The sequence below is a fragment of the Salmo salar genome, chromosome 16, assembly GCF_965601325.2.
Source record: "Salmo salar chromosome 16, fSalSal1, whole genome shotgun sequence".
NCBI lineage: Eukaryota > Metazoa > Chordata > Actinopteri > Salmoniformes > Salmonidae > Salmo > Salmo salar.
Window position 1 is genome coordinate 22609546 of NC_138306.1, and position 17187 is coordinate 22626732.

The 17187-nt window shown below is 43.9% G+C and overlaps 1 protein-coding gene across 1 annotated transcript in view; it reads left to right on the forward strand.

Moving 5' to 3' along the window:
• Positions 1 to 17187, forward strand: part of pdhx (pyruvate dehydrogenase complex component X) — an 88451-nt gene that overhangs the window by 48977 nt on the left and 22287 nt on the right. Inside the window, exons 6-7 of the mRNA XM_014148323.3 lie at positions 11014 to 11185; positions 14066 to 14213. Coding sequence (XP_014003798.1) covers positions 11014 to 11185; positions 14066 to 14213 — 320 coding nt within the window. The remainder of the gene's footprint in view (positions 1 to 11013; positions 11186 to 14065; positions 14214 to 17187) is intronic.

Consider the following 17187-nt stretch of genomic DNA (forward strand, 5'->3'; position numbering starts at 1 on the left):
ACAACAACTACCTTATACACACAATGTAAAGGGATGGAATACGAATATGTACATAAATATATGGATCAGCGATGGCCAAGTGGCATAGGGAAGATGCAATAGATGTAAGATATGTAAACATTATTGAAAGTTACATTTTTTAAAGTGACTAGTGATCCATTTATTAAAGTGGCCAATGATTGAGTCTGTATGTAGGCAGCAGCCTCTTTGTGTTAGTGATGGCTGTTTAACAGTCTGATGGCCTTGAGATAGAAGCTGTTTTTCAGTCTCTCGGTCCCAGCTTTGATGCACCTGTACTGACCTCGGCTTCTGGATGATAGCGGGGTGAACAGGCAGTGGCTCTGGTGGTTGTTGTCCTTGATGATCTTTTTGGCCTTCCTGTGACATCGGGTGCTGTAGGTGTCCTGGAGGGCAGTTCATTTTCCCCTGGTGATGCGTAGTGCAGCCTGCACCACCCTCTGGAGAGCCTTTTGGTTGGTGGCTGTGCAGTTGCCGTATTTGGCCGTATTCCCAACATCTTTCCATGGTTGAATGCGGTGGTTCGCGCCTTCAGTTTTTCGCGAATGCCGCCATCTTTCCACAGTTTCTGGTTAGGGTAGGTTTTAATACTCACATTTGGTACGACATCTCCAATACACTTCCTTATAAACTCACTCATAGAGTCAGTGTATAAATAAATGTTATTTTCTGAAGCTTCCCGGAACATTTCCCAGTCCGCGTGATCAAAACAATCTTGAAGCGTGGATTCCGATTGGTCAGACCAGCGTTGAAAGGTTCTAGTCACGGGTACATCTTGTTTAAGTTTCTGCCTATAGGATGGTAGGAGCAAGATGGAGTCGTGGTCGGATTTGCCGAAGAGAGGGTGGGGGAGGACCTTGTATGCATCGCGGAATTTGGAGTAGCAATGATCCAGTGTATTGCTTGTGCGTGTGCTACAATCAATGTGCTAGTAGAATTTTGGTAGCCTTGTTCTCAAATTAGCTTTGTTAAAATCGCCAGCTACAATAAATGCAGCCTCAGGATATATGGTTTCCAGTGAAGTTCCTTGAGGGCCGTCGAGATATCTGCTTGGTAGGGGTTTGACTATAATGGAAGAGAATTCTCTTGGGAGATAATGTGGTCGGCATTTGATTGTAAGGAATTCTAGGTCAGGTGAACAAAAGGACTTGAGTTCCAGTATGTTGTTATGATTACACCATGAGTCGTTAATCGTGAAGCATACACCCCCGCCCTTCTTACCAGAGAGATGTTTGTTTCTGTCGGCGCATGAAGAAACCCGGTGGTTGTACCGACTCAGACAACACATCCCGAGAGAGCCATGTTTCCTTGAAACAAAGAATGGTACAATCTCTGATGTCTTTCTGGAAGGCAACCCTTGCCCTAATTTCATCCACCTTGTTGTCTAGAGACTGGACATTGGCGAGTAATATGCTCGGAAGCGGTGGGTGGTGTGCACGCCTTCAAAGTCTGACCAGGAGGCCGCTCTGTCTACCTCTCCTGCCGCGATGTTGTTTTGGGTGTATTGAGATTGCATGGCTGTGTGCTGTTTATCTGTCAATAACGGGTGTGGCTGAAATAACCAAATCCACTAATTTGAATGGGTGTCCACATACTTTTGTATATAGTGTATGTCCCGAACTCCGATTCAAATAGGCTTCTCAAAAATAACATGGTCGTTGTGGTAAAACAATGCACAGAAAGTGGTAGACGATTTTAAGCATTTTTCAAAATCCCATCAGGTAGCCTGATTTCAGATGTCATGTAAACACGATTATTAGGGAAGTCGTTCTTCTTCCAAAGCATGAACATGTTTAAATTGAAGTATTATATTAATCTGACTATTCACAATAATCATTTTACCCTATTGTTTATGCTCAGTTCCGGCCGTGTTCCTGTTAGTCATCGGAATCAGCTTGTAACACAAGCCACACTACACAATAAAGGCTCCAGATTTCTGACACTGCCAGAACTTTGTTGGAGCCTACGATCGCACGAAGTGGTACTTAATCGGCAGACTTAGACCTGAACGAGGCAAGGCGTCCAGCAATTGTTTACGACCTGAAGATTTGCCCATGGCCATGAGGTGTACATTTTGTCTGGGATGACAAAATTGTGGCATAAGACGGCTAAAATTGTACAGTCTGTGCGGGCCTTATGGTAGACATTGCAGAAAAGTATGTACACTTCTTTGGTGAGGGTAGATAGCCAGCAATGTTTCCCCTATATGCATTTAGCTGCAGCGCACTCAGATAGCATAAGAACAAGGCTTAAGCCACGTAAAAATGTGTAGAATTGCAGGAAACTAGCTTTAAAACTAACATTTTCTCTCTGCCCTGGGGCAAAATGAGTAGAATTGCAGAAAATGTGCTTTAAAACAGAAACATTTTGTCTCTGCGGCCAAGAGGAGTGGCCTCTTGTGTGGGTCCACTATAGAACAACACATATGGCCCATTAATGAGATCATAGTGCTAACGCAAATCCACAGGAAGGGTTCATTTAGGAGTGGAAGGGGGAGAGGATGTTGGCTTTTTGTATCACTGGTTATTTAGTGCTTGATTTACCATACCAATAGCCCTCATACACATCCAATGGAGCAGGGAAGTAGAAAAAAAAAAAATGAGGCCACTCCCACTCTTTAGTGTAGCCAACTGCTCATCTATTTTCTGGTGTATCAGTGAGTTTCCTAACTAAAGTAAACAGATGTTATATGGTGCGGTGATATGACAGCTCTGACACCAAAACAAACTAACTCGACTGTCTCTCAAATCATTAGTCTTTATCTCTCTCTCCCCATCTGTCTTTCTCACTCTCTCTCTCCCTCTATTCATTGTCCGTTGATGGTGAAAAGGAGGGCCTGTGTTTCTGGAGAACATTGTGTACTGTTAACTCCACAGAGTAGGGGAGTGGGGATATGGGGGATTCAACTTAGTGTCCAATAACAGGCAGGTATGTGGCTGTCCTTTTTCCTTCCCTGTCTCTAAGGCCTACAGCTACAGCATGTACAGAGAACACACATGACTGGCTAGCTACAGATAGATAAAGCACCACTACCTATCTCTACCATGCTTCACTTCACCTCAATGGCTTGGAAAACACTTTCTCATTTGCTGGATGTGTTCCAACAAAATATATGGTTAATGGAATTGATTTATACAATTATCATGCATGCCTTTTAAGGATCTGACGGCGAGTGGGTAATCTGTCTCTACCATCAGTCAACGTACAATCATTGGATAACAAAATAGACGAGCTACGATCACAAATATCTTACCAACGGGACATTAAAAAACTGTAATATCTTATGTTTCACCGAGTCGTGGCTGAACGACGACACAGATAACATACAGCTGGCGGGGTTCATGCTGCATCGGCAAGATAGAACAGCTGCCTCTGGTAAGACAATGGGTGGCGGTCTGTGTATATTTGTTAACAATAGCTGGTGCACGAAATCTATTATTAAGGAAGTCTCAAGGTTTTGCTCGCCTGAGTACACTATTTACCAAGAGGTTATCTATATTTTTCGTAGCGGTCTATTTACCAAGACCACACTCAATGAGCTGTAAGCATTAAGCAAACAGGAAAACGCTCATCCAGAGGCAGCGCTCTTAGTGGCCGGGGACTTTAATGCAGGGAAACTTAAATCCATTTGACCTAATTTCTACCAGCATGTTAAATGACCACCTTTACTCCATACACAGATGTGTACAAAGCTCTCCCTCGCCCTTCATTTGGCAAATCTGACCATAATTCTATCCTCCTGATTCCCGCTAACAAGCAAAAACTAAAGCAGGAAGCACCAGTGACTCGGTCAATAAAGAAGTGGTCAGATGACGCAGATGCTAAGCTACAGGACTGTTTTGCTAGCACAGACTTGAATATGTTCCGGGATTCTTCTGATGGCATTGAGGAGTACACCACATCAGTCACTGGCTTCAACAATAAGTGCATCGATGACGTCGTCCCAACAGTGACCGGAAGCTTACAAGGCCTCCCACTATGGCCTCTGACGAAACATCAAACAGGCAAAGCGTCAGTACAGGACTAAGATTGAATTGTACTATACCGGTTCCGATGCTCGTCGGGTGTGGCAGGGCTTGCAAACTATTACAGACTACAAAGAGAAGTACAGCCGCCAGCTGCCCAGTGACACGAGCCTTCCAGATGAGCTAAATTGAGGCAAGCAACTCTGAAGCATGCATGAGAGCATCAGCTTTTCCGGAGAACTGTGTGATCACGCTCGCCATAGCCGACGTGAGTAAGACCTTTTAAACAGGTCAACATTCACAAGGCCGCAGTGCCAGACGGATTACCAGCATGTGTACTCCGAGCATGCTCTGACCAACTGGCAAGTGTCTTCACTGACATTTTCAACCTGTCCCTGACTGAGTCTGTAATACCAATGTTTCAAGCAGACTACCATAGTCCCTGTGCCCAAGAACACTAAAGTAACCTACCTAAATGACTACCGACCTATAGCACTCGTGTGTAGCCATGAACTGCTTTGAAAGGCTGGTAATGGCTCACATCAACACCATTATCCCGGAAACCCTAGACCCACTCCAATTTGCATACCGCCCCCAACAGATCCACAGATGATGCAATCTCTATTGCACTCCACACTGCCCTTTCCCACTTGGACAAAAGGAACACCTACGTGAGAGTGCTGTTCACTGACTACAGCTCAGCATTCAACACCATAGTGCCCTCAAATCTCATCACTAAGCTAAGAACCCTGGGACTAAACACCTCCCTCTGCAGCTGGATCCTGGACTTCCTGAAGGGCCGCCCCCAGTTGGTAAGGGTAGGTAACAACACATCTGCCACGCTGATCCTCAACACAGGGGCCCCTCAGGGGTGCGTGCTCAGTCCCCTCCTATACTCCTTGTTCACCCATGACTGCATGGCCAGGCACGACTCCATCACCATCATTAAGTTTACAAAGAAACACAGACAGGAGGAAGGGGAATGAAAAAAGATGGCTAATTAAAATCATACATTATTTTTATAATATCTGTTGTAATGCCTATTTCCCAAAGTCTGTGAATTAGACTATTGGGCATTTACCCTCTCTTATGTCAGGGCATGTCTTGTATAAGCTTCCAGTAATTGAACAAAGTTACAGGAATCTTCAGTAATTTTGGTAATGAACTTTAATCAATGGCAATCTATCGTAACTGGTCATTTTACTTGAATAATTTATAATAAATTAAGACTATATATTAATATATTTTATCTGTGTACATGAGTTTCTAGTAGAGGGAAAGGGGATACCTACTCAGTTGCACAATTGAATGCAATTAACCCAAACCCTGTGAATCAGAGCAGTGTGCGGGGCTGCCTTAATCAACATCGCCTGGGGAGCAGTTGTTGTTGTTGGGAGTTAACTGCCTTGCTCAGACCATATGGTTCAAGAGGAAAATAGTATAATTAATGAAAAAAAGCATCTAATCAACAACGGCATTATTTTCAATTAACTCTGCAACTCTTCCAACTATTGACTTTTTTCACAACTGCCACGCAGAGGGCCAGAGATTATTAGTCTCCTGCGATAATCTGAAGTACCAAAAGGGCCACTAGAAGTCTTGTGATGAATTACATAAAATCCTTAAGTTTCCAGTGATATACCCTCCTTTTGCAACCATAATAAGCATGAAGTGGGCTTTGGCTTAAAATAAACTAACATTTACATTAAGTCTGCCTCAGAGAGACGTGTGTCTAAGAAAGCCATATTGTCTCCATACGAAGGGCTATTATCGTCAAGTACGTCCCCTGTTGTTAACATCAATACCAGTCTAAAGGCACTTACACCATTTCAGTGTGCTGCATGTTTGTCTGCCGGAGGAGAGAGGAATGGAGTAGAGTTTTTTTATACTTCGGGCTGATGGTGTTTTTATGGGAAGGGTTAGTTCAGAAATGTAACATTTGTCCAAGGAAGTCTGTGGTCGTGACTTATTTCAAGGTACACTGTACGTTTATTTTTGGTGGACGTTAGGGTTATGCAAAACCTGTCCGCGCCATTAATTTCCTCGATTTCTTATCGCCCTCTGATAAGTGATCTGAAAAGCCAGCCTCAGTTTGACCCAGTGACTTTAGATATTATCCTTATCATCATTACTGATAATAGTAGAATTACAGTATCATTATATCGTATCATTACTTTATACGGCAGTGGTTCCCAACCTTTATTGGTTACTGTACCACCAAGCATATTTTTCTCTGCCCGGATTATCATTGGAGGTAACCCATCATCTGCATTTTACCAGTAAGCCTATGGGCTCAGGAGTTTTCTCAAGTACCCCCTATGGATAGGCCAAGTACCTCCAGGGGTCCTACTACCTCTGGTTGGGTAACACTGGTTTACAGTATACCTTCACAGTATTCTTTAATAGCTAGAATCTGCAAGAGTTCAGACCAAAAATCTAACCTAGCTGCACCAGGTTTCTGGACTATGGTAGATCTTGTGTTTTATGTTGAGAGACTCAGATCTTTCCCTCTGTGGCAATATAAGGCTTTTCTCCACTGGAGTAAATGGGTTTTCATGACCATCATTCCCTCTGTCGTGTCCCAGATGGCAGTGTAGGGTTTCACTCAGACAGTCAGGGGGAGGTGTGTTTGTCTGTGGTGTGTGTGTGTCTGTGGTGTGTGTGCATGCATCTTTAATATTCCAGTCACCTCTTCAGAGGCTTTGAGGCTCTGTGGCCTTGTCTGTCTGTCTGTCTGTCTGTCTGTCTGTCTGTCTGTCTGTCTGTCTGTCTGTCTGTCTGTCTGTCTGTCTGTCTGTCTGTCTGTCTGTCTGTCTGTGTGTCTGTCTGTCTGTGTGTCTGTGTGTCTGTGTGTCTGTGTGTCTGTGTGTCTGTGTGTCTGTCTGTGTAAATGGCCTGTGTGAAAAGCAGATGTCTTGTGTGAGGAAGGATCAGCCAGCCAGTGAGCCAGCTAGCAGCACTGTTAGTGAGTGATGTCATCGCCACACACTGGGGGCTCTGGGCTGACAATGTATGAGCTAAATTGATGTGCTCTTCATCGTATAGAAAGGACACTCTTCATGTTGCATTGGGATTAATGGATAATGTGAAACACACTCCATCATACAAAGAAATAGGAGTAATTTTTGTAATTTTGTGAAGTTGTAATGTGAAGCTCTCTACATGCAGCCCCCCCATCCCTTTTGAAAGAAACTGTCAGGGAGGTAATGACATAGTCAATGTTTAATCTAAATCTCACATCCTCTTGTTCACTGGCTGGACTCTCTTTGTTCTCTTAGCAGGAGTAGGAGCAGTCATGCAAATTCAGATGCACATGTTCAGCTGAAGTGAGAGCTTTACATACACCTTAGCCAAATACATTTAAACTCAGTTTTTCACAATTTCTGACATTTAATCCAAGTAAAAATAATAGTGTAGAGAGTGATTTATTTCAGCTTTTATTTCTTTCATCACATTCCCAGTGGGTTAGAAGTTCACATACACTCAATTAGTATTTGGTAACATTGCCTTTAAATGGTTTAACTTGGGTCAAACGTTTCAGGTAGCCTTCCCACAAGCTTCCCACAATAAGTTGGATGAATTTTGGCCCATTCCTCCTGACAGAGCTGGTGTAACTGAGTCAGGTTTGTAGGCCTCCTTGCTCACACACACTGTTTCAGTTCTGCCCACAAATTTTCTATAGGATTGAGGTCAGGGCTTTGTGATGGCCACTCCAATACCTTGACTTTGTTGCCCTTAAGCCATTTTGCCACAACTTTTGAAGTATGCTTGGGGTCATTGTCCATTTGGAAGACCCATTTGCGACCAAGCTTTAACTTCCTGACTGATGTCTTGAGATGTTGCTTCAATATTTCCACATAATTTTCCCTCCTCATGATGCCATCTATTTTGTGAAGTGCACCAGTCCCTCCTGCAACAAAGCACCCCCACAACATGATGCTGCCACCCCCGTGCTTCACGGTTGGGATGGTGTTCTTCAGCTTGCAAGCGTCCCCCTTTTTCCTCCTAACATAATGATGGTCATTATGGCCAAACAGTTCTTTTTTTGTTTCATCAGACCAGAGGACATTTCTCCAAAAGTACGATCTTTGTCCCCATGTGCAGTTGCAAACCATAATCTGTCTTTTTTATGGCGGTTTTGGAGCAGTGGCTTCTTCCTTGCCTTTCAGGTTATGTCGATATAGGACTCGTTTTACTGTGGATATAGATACTTTTGTGCATGTTTCCTCCAGCATCTTCACAAGGTTCTTTGCTGTTGTTCTGGGATTGATTTGCACTTTTCGCACCAAAGTAAGTTAATCTCTAGGAGACAGAATGCGTCTCCTTCCTGAGCAGTATGACAGCTGCGTGGTCCCATGGTGTTTATACTTGCGTACTATTGTTTGTACAGATGAACGTGGTACCTTCAGGCGTTTGGAAATTACTCCCAAGGATGAACCAGTCTTGTGGAGGTCTTGGCTGATTTCTTTTGATTTTCCCATGATGTCGAGCAAAGAGGCACTGAGTTTGAAGGTAGGCCTTGAAATACATCCACAGGTACACCTCAAATTGACTCAAATGATGTCAATTAGCTTATCAGAAGCTTCTAAAGCCATGACATCATTTTCTGGAATTTTCCAAGCTCTTTAAAGGCACAGTCAACTTAGTGTATGTGAACTTCTGACCCCCTGTAATTGTGATACATTGAATTATAAGTGAAATTATCTGTCTGTAAACAATTGTTGGAAAAATTATTTGTGTCATGCACAAAGTAGATGTCTTAACCGACTTGCCAAAACTATAGATTGTTAACAAGACATTTGTGGAGTGGTTGAAAAACTAGTTTTAATGACTCCAACCTGGGTATGTAAACTTCAGACTTCAACTGTATCAGCAGAACGGGTAGGAAGAGAGGAGTAGCAGGTAGTGATTGGGCCACCCATGCAAAGTGGCTCAGGTCTTTCAGAGGGCATGTGGCTTCCTGTCGCTAACCTAACCTGGAGGAATCAGCCTCTTCTGCCTGCATGCCTGCCTACCTACACTGCTCTTCAATTATGTGTGTGTGTGTGTGTGTGTGTGTGTGTGTGTGTGTGTGTGTGTGTGTGTGTGTGTGTGTGTTTATGTGTGTGTGTTTATGTGTGTGTGTTTATGTGTGTTTGTGTGTGTGTGTGTTTATGTGTGTGTGTGTTTATGTGTGTGTGTGCCTGCAAATTGGTTTGTGTGTCTAAGTGTGGGTGGGGGAATTCCAACATGCCAAGGTCCCCACAAACAACAACCAAGAGCAATGAGAGGGAGGAAGTGAGGGATTGCGAGAGAGTCTGCATGGAAATGGAAGACGAGAGTCAGGGACCCAGCCTTGTCCCTGCTGTATGGACGAGGGCAGCAGGGGTAGCTGGTTCAGACAAAGATGTGGGGTAGGAAGGCCTCAGTGCACTGGTGTGCAACCAGAGATCTCTGAGCAGATACCCAAAAAGGTAATACCAGTCCCCTTAAATTATTTTAACTCAATGTATTAACACTTACTGTAGATTGCAGCTGCCAATAAAGTAAGCCGTGGGAAAAGTGTCTTCAGTGTGAAGCGGAAGCAACGTACAACAATGTGTCATGACTAACGACAAAGCCATGCAGGTGTTAATATTTATACCGAAAGAAAATTTCTGATCCTCATATCTGCCTGTGCTCTGGGCTGGAGGAAGGGCGAGGCTGTTACCTGAAAGCACTTTACTGCTCTGTTCTGTTTGATAAGCAGAGAATTCAGCCCACATTAAAGATGGCTGCCACCTTTCAACCTCCGATCCAGGTGCCTGCCTGACAAACCACATTAAATACGCTTCAGGGACACTTGATGAAACTAATGATAATCAGTTAGGTTTTGTTTTTTTGTTTTCCTAGGCAGTTATTGTATAGATAATGATTTGGAGAGTGACGTGTAGTTGTGATTTATTGCTCATAGTAGTTTTGTTGGCCTTTTAGTTCCCTGCGTCTCCTGACTTGTTCAGCCTGCCCAGTGTGCCCATGCGATATGCATGCTCTGTTTGTCCGATGAGAGAGTGAATGCATCTGACACCTGATCCTGGCTTCCATTGTGGTGAGGTATTTGTTTGTGAATGGTGAGCGCTTCTCTTCTCACATCATCGTCCCTGTACTAGCCCTGGAAGGATTTAATAAGAGTTAGCTCTCCGTCTCTCTCTCTCTTGCTCTCTCGCTCGCTTGCTTGTTCACTGTCTTTCTCCCCTTTCCCTCTTTCTATACCTGGCCCTCCACTTTTTGTTCTCTCTGTCTCTCTGCCTGTGACATTACGCACGAAATGAACAATGGGGTCACTTTCAGTCAGTCTCCTCCAACCTTAGGTCACACAGTGGAAAGCGTGATGGTAGTCGTAGTGCTTGACCTGACTACACCAAGCCCTCTCCTGGTTGGGGAAAACTTCTCCAATGACCTCCGTCACACAGCTAGATAGACGTTCTAGTCCTGTCTGCCTACCCGGGAATTTCCATTGAAAAGCTTTCAGCTAAACAAACGCTCTCCTCTGAAGATTGTGAGACGATTCATTTACTTGCGATTCATTTACTTATAGGCCCATTCACTGACAGAAGGCCAGAAGTTGGATGTTTACGCTTGGATAGAAAGTACATCATGTATGCTTTCCTCAGGCTTTCAATAACATGACACCGATAAATGGCTTCCTAGTGCCTAGCTACCTACCTACACACTGGTGTTTCCGTATCTGCTGCAATACTCCATACAGGTGTGTGAAAGCAGTTTTTATTTGCATTATTAGTTTGTTTGCCCGCATTCATGTTGGGACGGTCAGGGTGTCAGAGGAGTGGCCCAGTGTTAAGTATTTTCATACGGCTTCAATGCCCTGGTCTCAAATCCACCCTCCCTGAGTCATACTGTAGGCATAGCGTCCATTTGCTTGGTCTTGTTGAAATGGTAGGCTACTTGTTTGTATTGATCTGTGTAATAGTGGTGGGGATTGTCTTTTTTGCCTCCCTCTTTTTTGCTTAATCTATTCTCAACCACCTTGTGCCATTTTTTTCCTCTACAGAGATGCCCTTAATCTCCTGAAGAAGTTCCCTGATTCCAAGGCAGCTCCAGTTACAGCAGCCCCAGTGGCAGCAGCCCCCAGTCCAGTCGCCACCCCAGCAGCTGCCCCACTTCCCCCAGGCAGCAGGCCCATGTACCCCCCTCAATCCATACCTGGCAAGCCTGGAGCTCCGGTGAGTACACACACGCACACACACACTATCAGTAAACACATTAAAATGTCCAAATCGAGATCAACACCAAGTGCTCAAGGGGCTTGAAGCATTTTCAGAATGTGTATGGCTTGATGACTCATGCACCTCAACACAGTGGATTATATCATAAGGATGTAGGAAAAGCAAATAATGGGTAGGGAAGTATAGATTTAACTCTTCACGGCTCACTGGTGTGTGAGATGGAGGGAGGCAGGGACCACCTCGACGTTGGTATGAGTCACTATGGCTGCCACCTACCCTCCCCCACTTTCTATACGGACACACACTCTCTCTCTCTACCTCGCCTTCTCTCAGTGCTGCTATTCACTAAAGGTGATGGGCATAACACACAATCTATCAAGATCTATGATTAGTGGAGTTGAGGGCACGTTTTCATGGATTTAATTTTCTCATGACTTCACATTAATAATTTGCCTGTAAGTGTTGGAGCCTCGTTCTAGCCTTATGTAACATCTTATAACATTATAAAGGGGAGGAACAGCATTTTCCAGTAGATAATTCCCTCATTCAGAAAGCCAAGTTTATGCTAATATATACTACTACTATTGGTAGTTGGTGTGACTTTCATGTTCTTAATTTCCTCCTGTTTGTTCCTGTTGTGGCACCTCTTGCTATGGACTTTGAGTAGTGCAAGTCTGTGAGATCGGTGATTGGACACAGTTAGCTTGTATTCCAGCAGGGTTTGGAAGAACTTCTGAGAAAGTATTGAAACACAAACAACACTCTGCTCCAAAACGTATGAAAAGCATCTAAGCAGACATTAGCAGTATCTTAATAGGCTCTGGAGGCCCCCATGCTATGGAACAGATCCCTATCGTTTGCACAAAGGAGAGTTTGCACACAGCCCCTGTGCTCCCATCCAAAATGAGCATGACAACATATCGTCTTACTCTCTCTCCCGCACAGATTGAGCCATCAGACAGACAGACAGGCCTGGGGTTGTCCAGGGGGTAACCAGACATGATCATCTGGTCAGTGGAAACCCTGTAGAGAGCTGAGGACATGGGTCTCTGACCGTTTCCTGACCAACTCCGCTAACCTCCCTGTGATTTGGGAATGAGTGCTGTTGACGACAGTGTTTCCTAAGTTCTGGTACCAAGGACACAGAGTTAACAAGACACCATGTAGAAGTTAATTGACAGATTGACAAAGGCCATTGATTTTAGATGTTTGTATGTCGTCTCTAAGCCGTGCATAAGCAGAGTCCGCTAAAGTAACAGGTAGCCATCCATCCAGCTCTCCTTCCCTTCCTCTCAGCTTAGCGAGCCGTTACACCCCAGAGAGTAGTGGTATGCGGAAGAGGGCACAAGCAGCCTCCAACACAGGCGACTGTCTCAACTTGCCTGTTAAAAACATGGAGGAGAGACAGAGAGACAATAGGCTTTGGTTTCCTGAGGTTTCTCTCTCTGGCCGTGTCTAGACTTGACAGTTAATGCAGTTTTTGTATTATGATCATGGAGTTCCGAACACATCATGCGTGTACACTTACATTTCAATGTGTCCAGATTCCCTTTTTCTGCGCTACATTCAAATGCCAGTATGCATTCTACAAACGGTAAAATAGACAAAATGTGATAGCCACTACCACCAAGTTGTTGTTGTGTTATCTTCTGTAGCTAACTAGCAAGCTAGCAAGTAAAGCTAAAGCGCTTGCAAACGGGCTACCATAACTAAATATTAGCTAGCTGGCTAGCATTTATGAGGCCAACAAGCATTTCCTCACATGCTAGGAATGTATTTCCTCCAAAGTTATAATGAAAAGGTGTCTCTCGCTCCCAAAACACATGTTTTTTGGAGAGTTGTGGGTGGAGTGCTGATGACTTTGTCCACTGTATTTACATTTGGTAGCCTGATTTTTGTCCAGGCTGAGGAGAGATTAGCACACAGTGCATCCCTGACCACCACCTGATGTGGTCAGCCAGATCTGAACACAATCTGACCTCAATGTGATCTTCGTATGTGGTACGATGACAAACACACTTCTCTGGCTTTTCAGTCTGTAAAGACCAAAAAACAGTCATTGCTGTTATTTGACGTATTTTGTACTTTTTATTTGATAGCTTTGTTTTTTTTAAGCTTGACTTGATGCCCTTGTAAAGAGTATTGTGTTTATTGGACAACTCTATACTGTGAGGTGAATAGAAGGCTCCTCCTGTCCTGAGACAGAGCCCAGACCCTGGTCAAGCTTTAGAGCCAGGCCTGTCCAAACACTCCAAACAGCAGCCTCGTAAAGACGACCCAGACTGGTTGGGGTAGTCTGCCTTCCATCCCTGCCTCTTTTTCACAGTAATGGGGATGTAAAGAGAACCTGTTTTAGTTTTAACTGTTGAATACTAATTGTACCATTACTGCAGAAGTGTTTACAGCAGTGTGTGTGTGTGTGTGTGTGTGTGTGTTTAGGCATGGTGGATTTAGTTGTCATGGCAAAAATTGCACAGGTATTTCCTCATCTTGTTTGCCATATTGGAGTTTATTGGGTTTGTACTACCTAGTATAGTGTCTAGCATGTCAATAACTTAAGTGCTAATTGTTTTTTCAAGACGATAATGTCGCCTGGTCGCAATAAATGACCCAATATACCACCTTAGAGTTGGTCCTATTTTTAGTTGAACAAAATCGATCCCAATCAATCTTTTGTAACGAGCTTGTCAAAAGCATTGCCATGGGTTCCTATAGCCTCATCAAAGCCTCTAACTTTAGGTGAAAGTGAATACGTCTGCAATGGCGTTATTGATGGGAGCAGAGTCATAAAGTCGTCCAGAAATATAAATCTGCACAGTGACTGACTGACCGTTCTCTGTTCTGTCCTCTCTTTCATCCTCTCCTCTCCTGTCTAAGGGCACCTTCACAGAGGTCCCGGCCTCTAATGTGCGACGTGTCATCGCCCAGAGGCTGACGCAGTCCAAGACCACCATCCCTCACGCCTACGCCACCATCGACTGTGACCTGGGCGCTGTCATGCAGCTCCGCAAGGAGATGGCCAAAGGTGAGGCCACAGCACATCGCGTCAGAACACAACATAACAGGGCACAACACATCACATCAGAACAGGGCACAACACATCACATCAGAACAGGGCACAACACATCACAACATAACAGGGCACAACACATCACATCAGAACACATCAGAACAGGGCACAACACATCACATCAGAACACAACATAACAGGGCACAACACATCACAACATAACAGTGCACAAAACATCATATCAGAACATAACAGGGCACAACGCATCACATCAGAACACAACTTAACAGGGCACAACACATCACATCAGAACACAACATAACAGGGCACAACACATCACATCAGAACACAACATAACAGGGCACAACACATCACATCAGAACAGGGCACAACACATCACAACATAACAGTGCACAACACATCACAACATAACAGTGCACAACACATCACAACATAACAGGGCACAACACATCACATCAGAACACAACATAACAGGGCACAACACATCACATCAGAACACAACATAACAGGGCACAACACATCACATCAGAACAGGGCACAACACATCACAACATAACAGTGCACAACACATCACAACATAACAGGGCACAACACATCACATCAGAACACAACATAACAGGGCACAACACATCACATCAGAACACAACATAACAGGGCACAACACATCACATCAGAACAGGGCACAACACATCACATCAGAACAGGGCACAACACATCACAACATAACAGTGCACAACACATCACATCAGAACAGGGCACAACACATCACAACATAACAGGGCACAACACATCACAACATAATAGTGCACAACACATCACATCAGAACACAACATAAGAGGGCACAACACATCAGAACATAACAGGGCACAACGCATCACATCAGAACATAACAGGGCACAACACATTACATCAGAACACAACATAACAGGGCACAACACATCACATCAGAACAGGGCACAACACATCACAACATAACAGTGCACAACACATCACAACATAACAGGGCACAACACATCACATCAGAACACAACATAACAGGGCACAACACATCACATCAGAACACAACATAACAGGGCACAACACATCACATCAGAACAGGGCACAACACATCACAACATAACAGTGCACAACACATCACATCAGAACAGGGCACAACACATCACAACATAACAGTGCACAACACATCACATCAGAACACAACATAACAGGGCACATCACATCAGAACACAACATAACTGGGCACAACACATCACATCAGAACACAACATAACAGGGCACAGCACAACACAAAGCTGGCCAAAGATGAAGGCTGTTTGCGTTCAAGTAAACAGTAGCACTACATCACACAACCCAGCTGAACACTGAGGGATATAGGTAGCCTAGCGGATATAGGTAGCCTGGCGGTGTAGTCTCCTCCTTATCGCTAAACATTGCATCATTATTGCTAAGCAGGGAGCTGAGTGACATGAGCCTTCAACGGTTCCTCCCCTTATCAGTACTGCCACATGTGATCGGGTTCCCTGCACTCAGCCCCTCCAAAGCTTCATTATGGCACCCCTCATCTCTTTTGTAACTGTTCCTATACTTCTGAGTATAACAATATTCAAAGTTTCCCCCAGAATTCAACACCTCCATATGTATTTGGACAGTGAAGCTACATTTGTTTTATTTGGCTCTGTACTCCAGCATTTTAGATTTGAGATATGTTTCATATTAGACGACAGTACACAATGTCATCTTTTATTTGAGGGTGTTTTCATACATATCTGTTTTACCGTTTAGAAAGAAACGTGTATTGAATAGGGATAATCATGAATAATGATGAGTGAGAAGGTTACAGAGGCACAAATACCATACCTCCCCCCCCAAAAATGCAAACCTCCCGTTATGGTATTAATGAGTGGTAAGCATGTTTTTTGTAGCCTCTCAACGGCATCTCAATCATCATTATTCACGATTCATTCATGATTTTTCTTATTATTGGCATTATCAGGATTAATTTAGAAGTGCTCAGAAACCTCTTATCTACTCACTTAGAAAGAAAATTACTCCAGTCATAATTCACCATTCAGTTACTATTGTTCAAAACATAACCCAAAACAAACAGCAAATGCATCCGAGTTTGTAGTCACAAGCTTGATGTAGTCTTTGCGTGCAAGGAGTATGGGACCAAATACTACACTTTTGACTACCTTAAAACCCCCTAGAGTCGATGTCCATGCCCCTGCGGAAATGTAATTAGCATAATACAAAAATCTGCTTAAAAATCATATTTTTTTGCATTGGATGCCGCCGATGTCGCACTTCCGCATCTACGGTGAAAGGTGACAGCTAGAACAGTGTTTGTCAGACCATGAGACAAATGTCTAAAAACTGGGGTGTTGTGTGTAGATTGATTAGGAAAAAACGATTTAATCCATTTTAGAATATGGCTGTAATGTAACAAAATGTGGAAAAAGTGAATGGGTCTAAATACTTTTCGAATGCACTGTATGTACTGTGTACCCTGCATGGCATTGTCATGTCATTTACGCAAAGTCCCATGGGAGGGTATTCGTGGCGATTTCCTTTTTAAATTAGGGTAAGATACAGATATTGTTGGGTGTCTTCATTTGAAGTGTTCCACAGGCAAAGGAGAGACTATTTTATTTGCAGGACACTCAGAACTCGAACATCTCCAGTCAGCCAGGATAATTATGTATTCCGGGTTCAAAGCATGTCACATTGATGTGTCCTGTGATTATATCATCGCAGCAGGGAAAAGGTGTCTGCTAAACGCTTAAGAAAGGGAGTGATGGGGGAGAGATGGAGAAAGGAAGAAGAAAAGGAGGAGGGTGAAGGAAAGGGGGAGGGAGAGAGAGAAACTGAAGGGATATGGAGTGATGTGACATGAAGTGATTAGGCAGGGCTGGCAGTGCCTGACCCATTCTGTCCTGCAGGGGATTCCTTGCGTGTTCTCCTTTCACT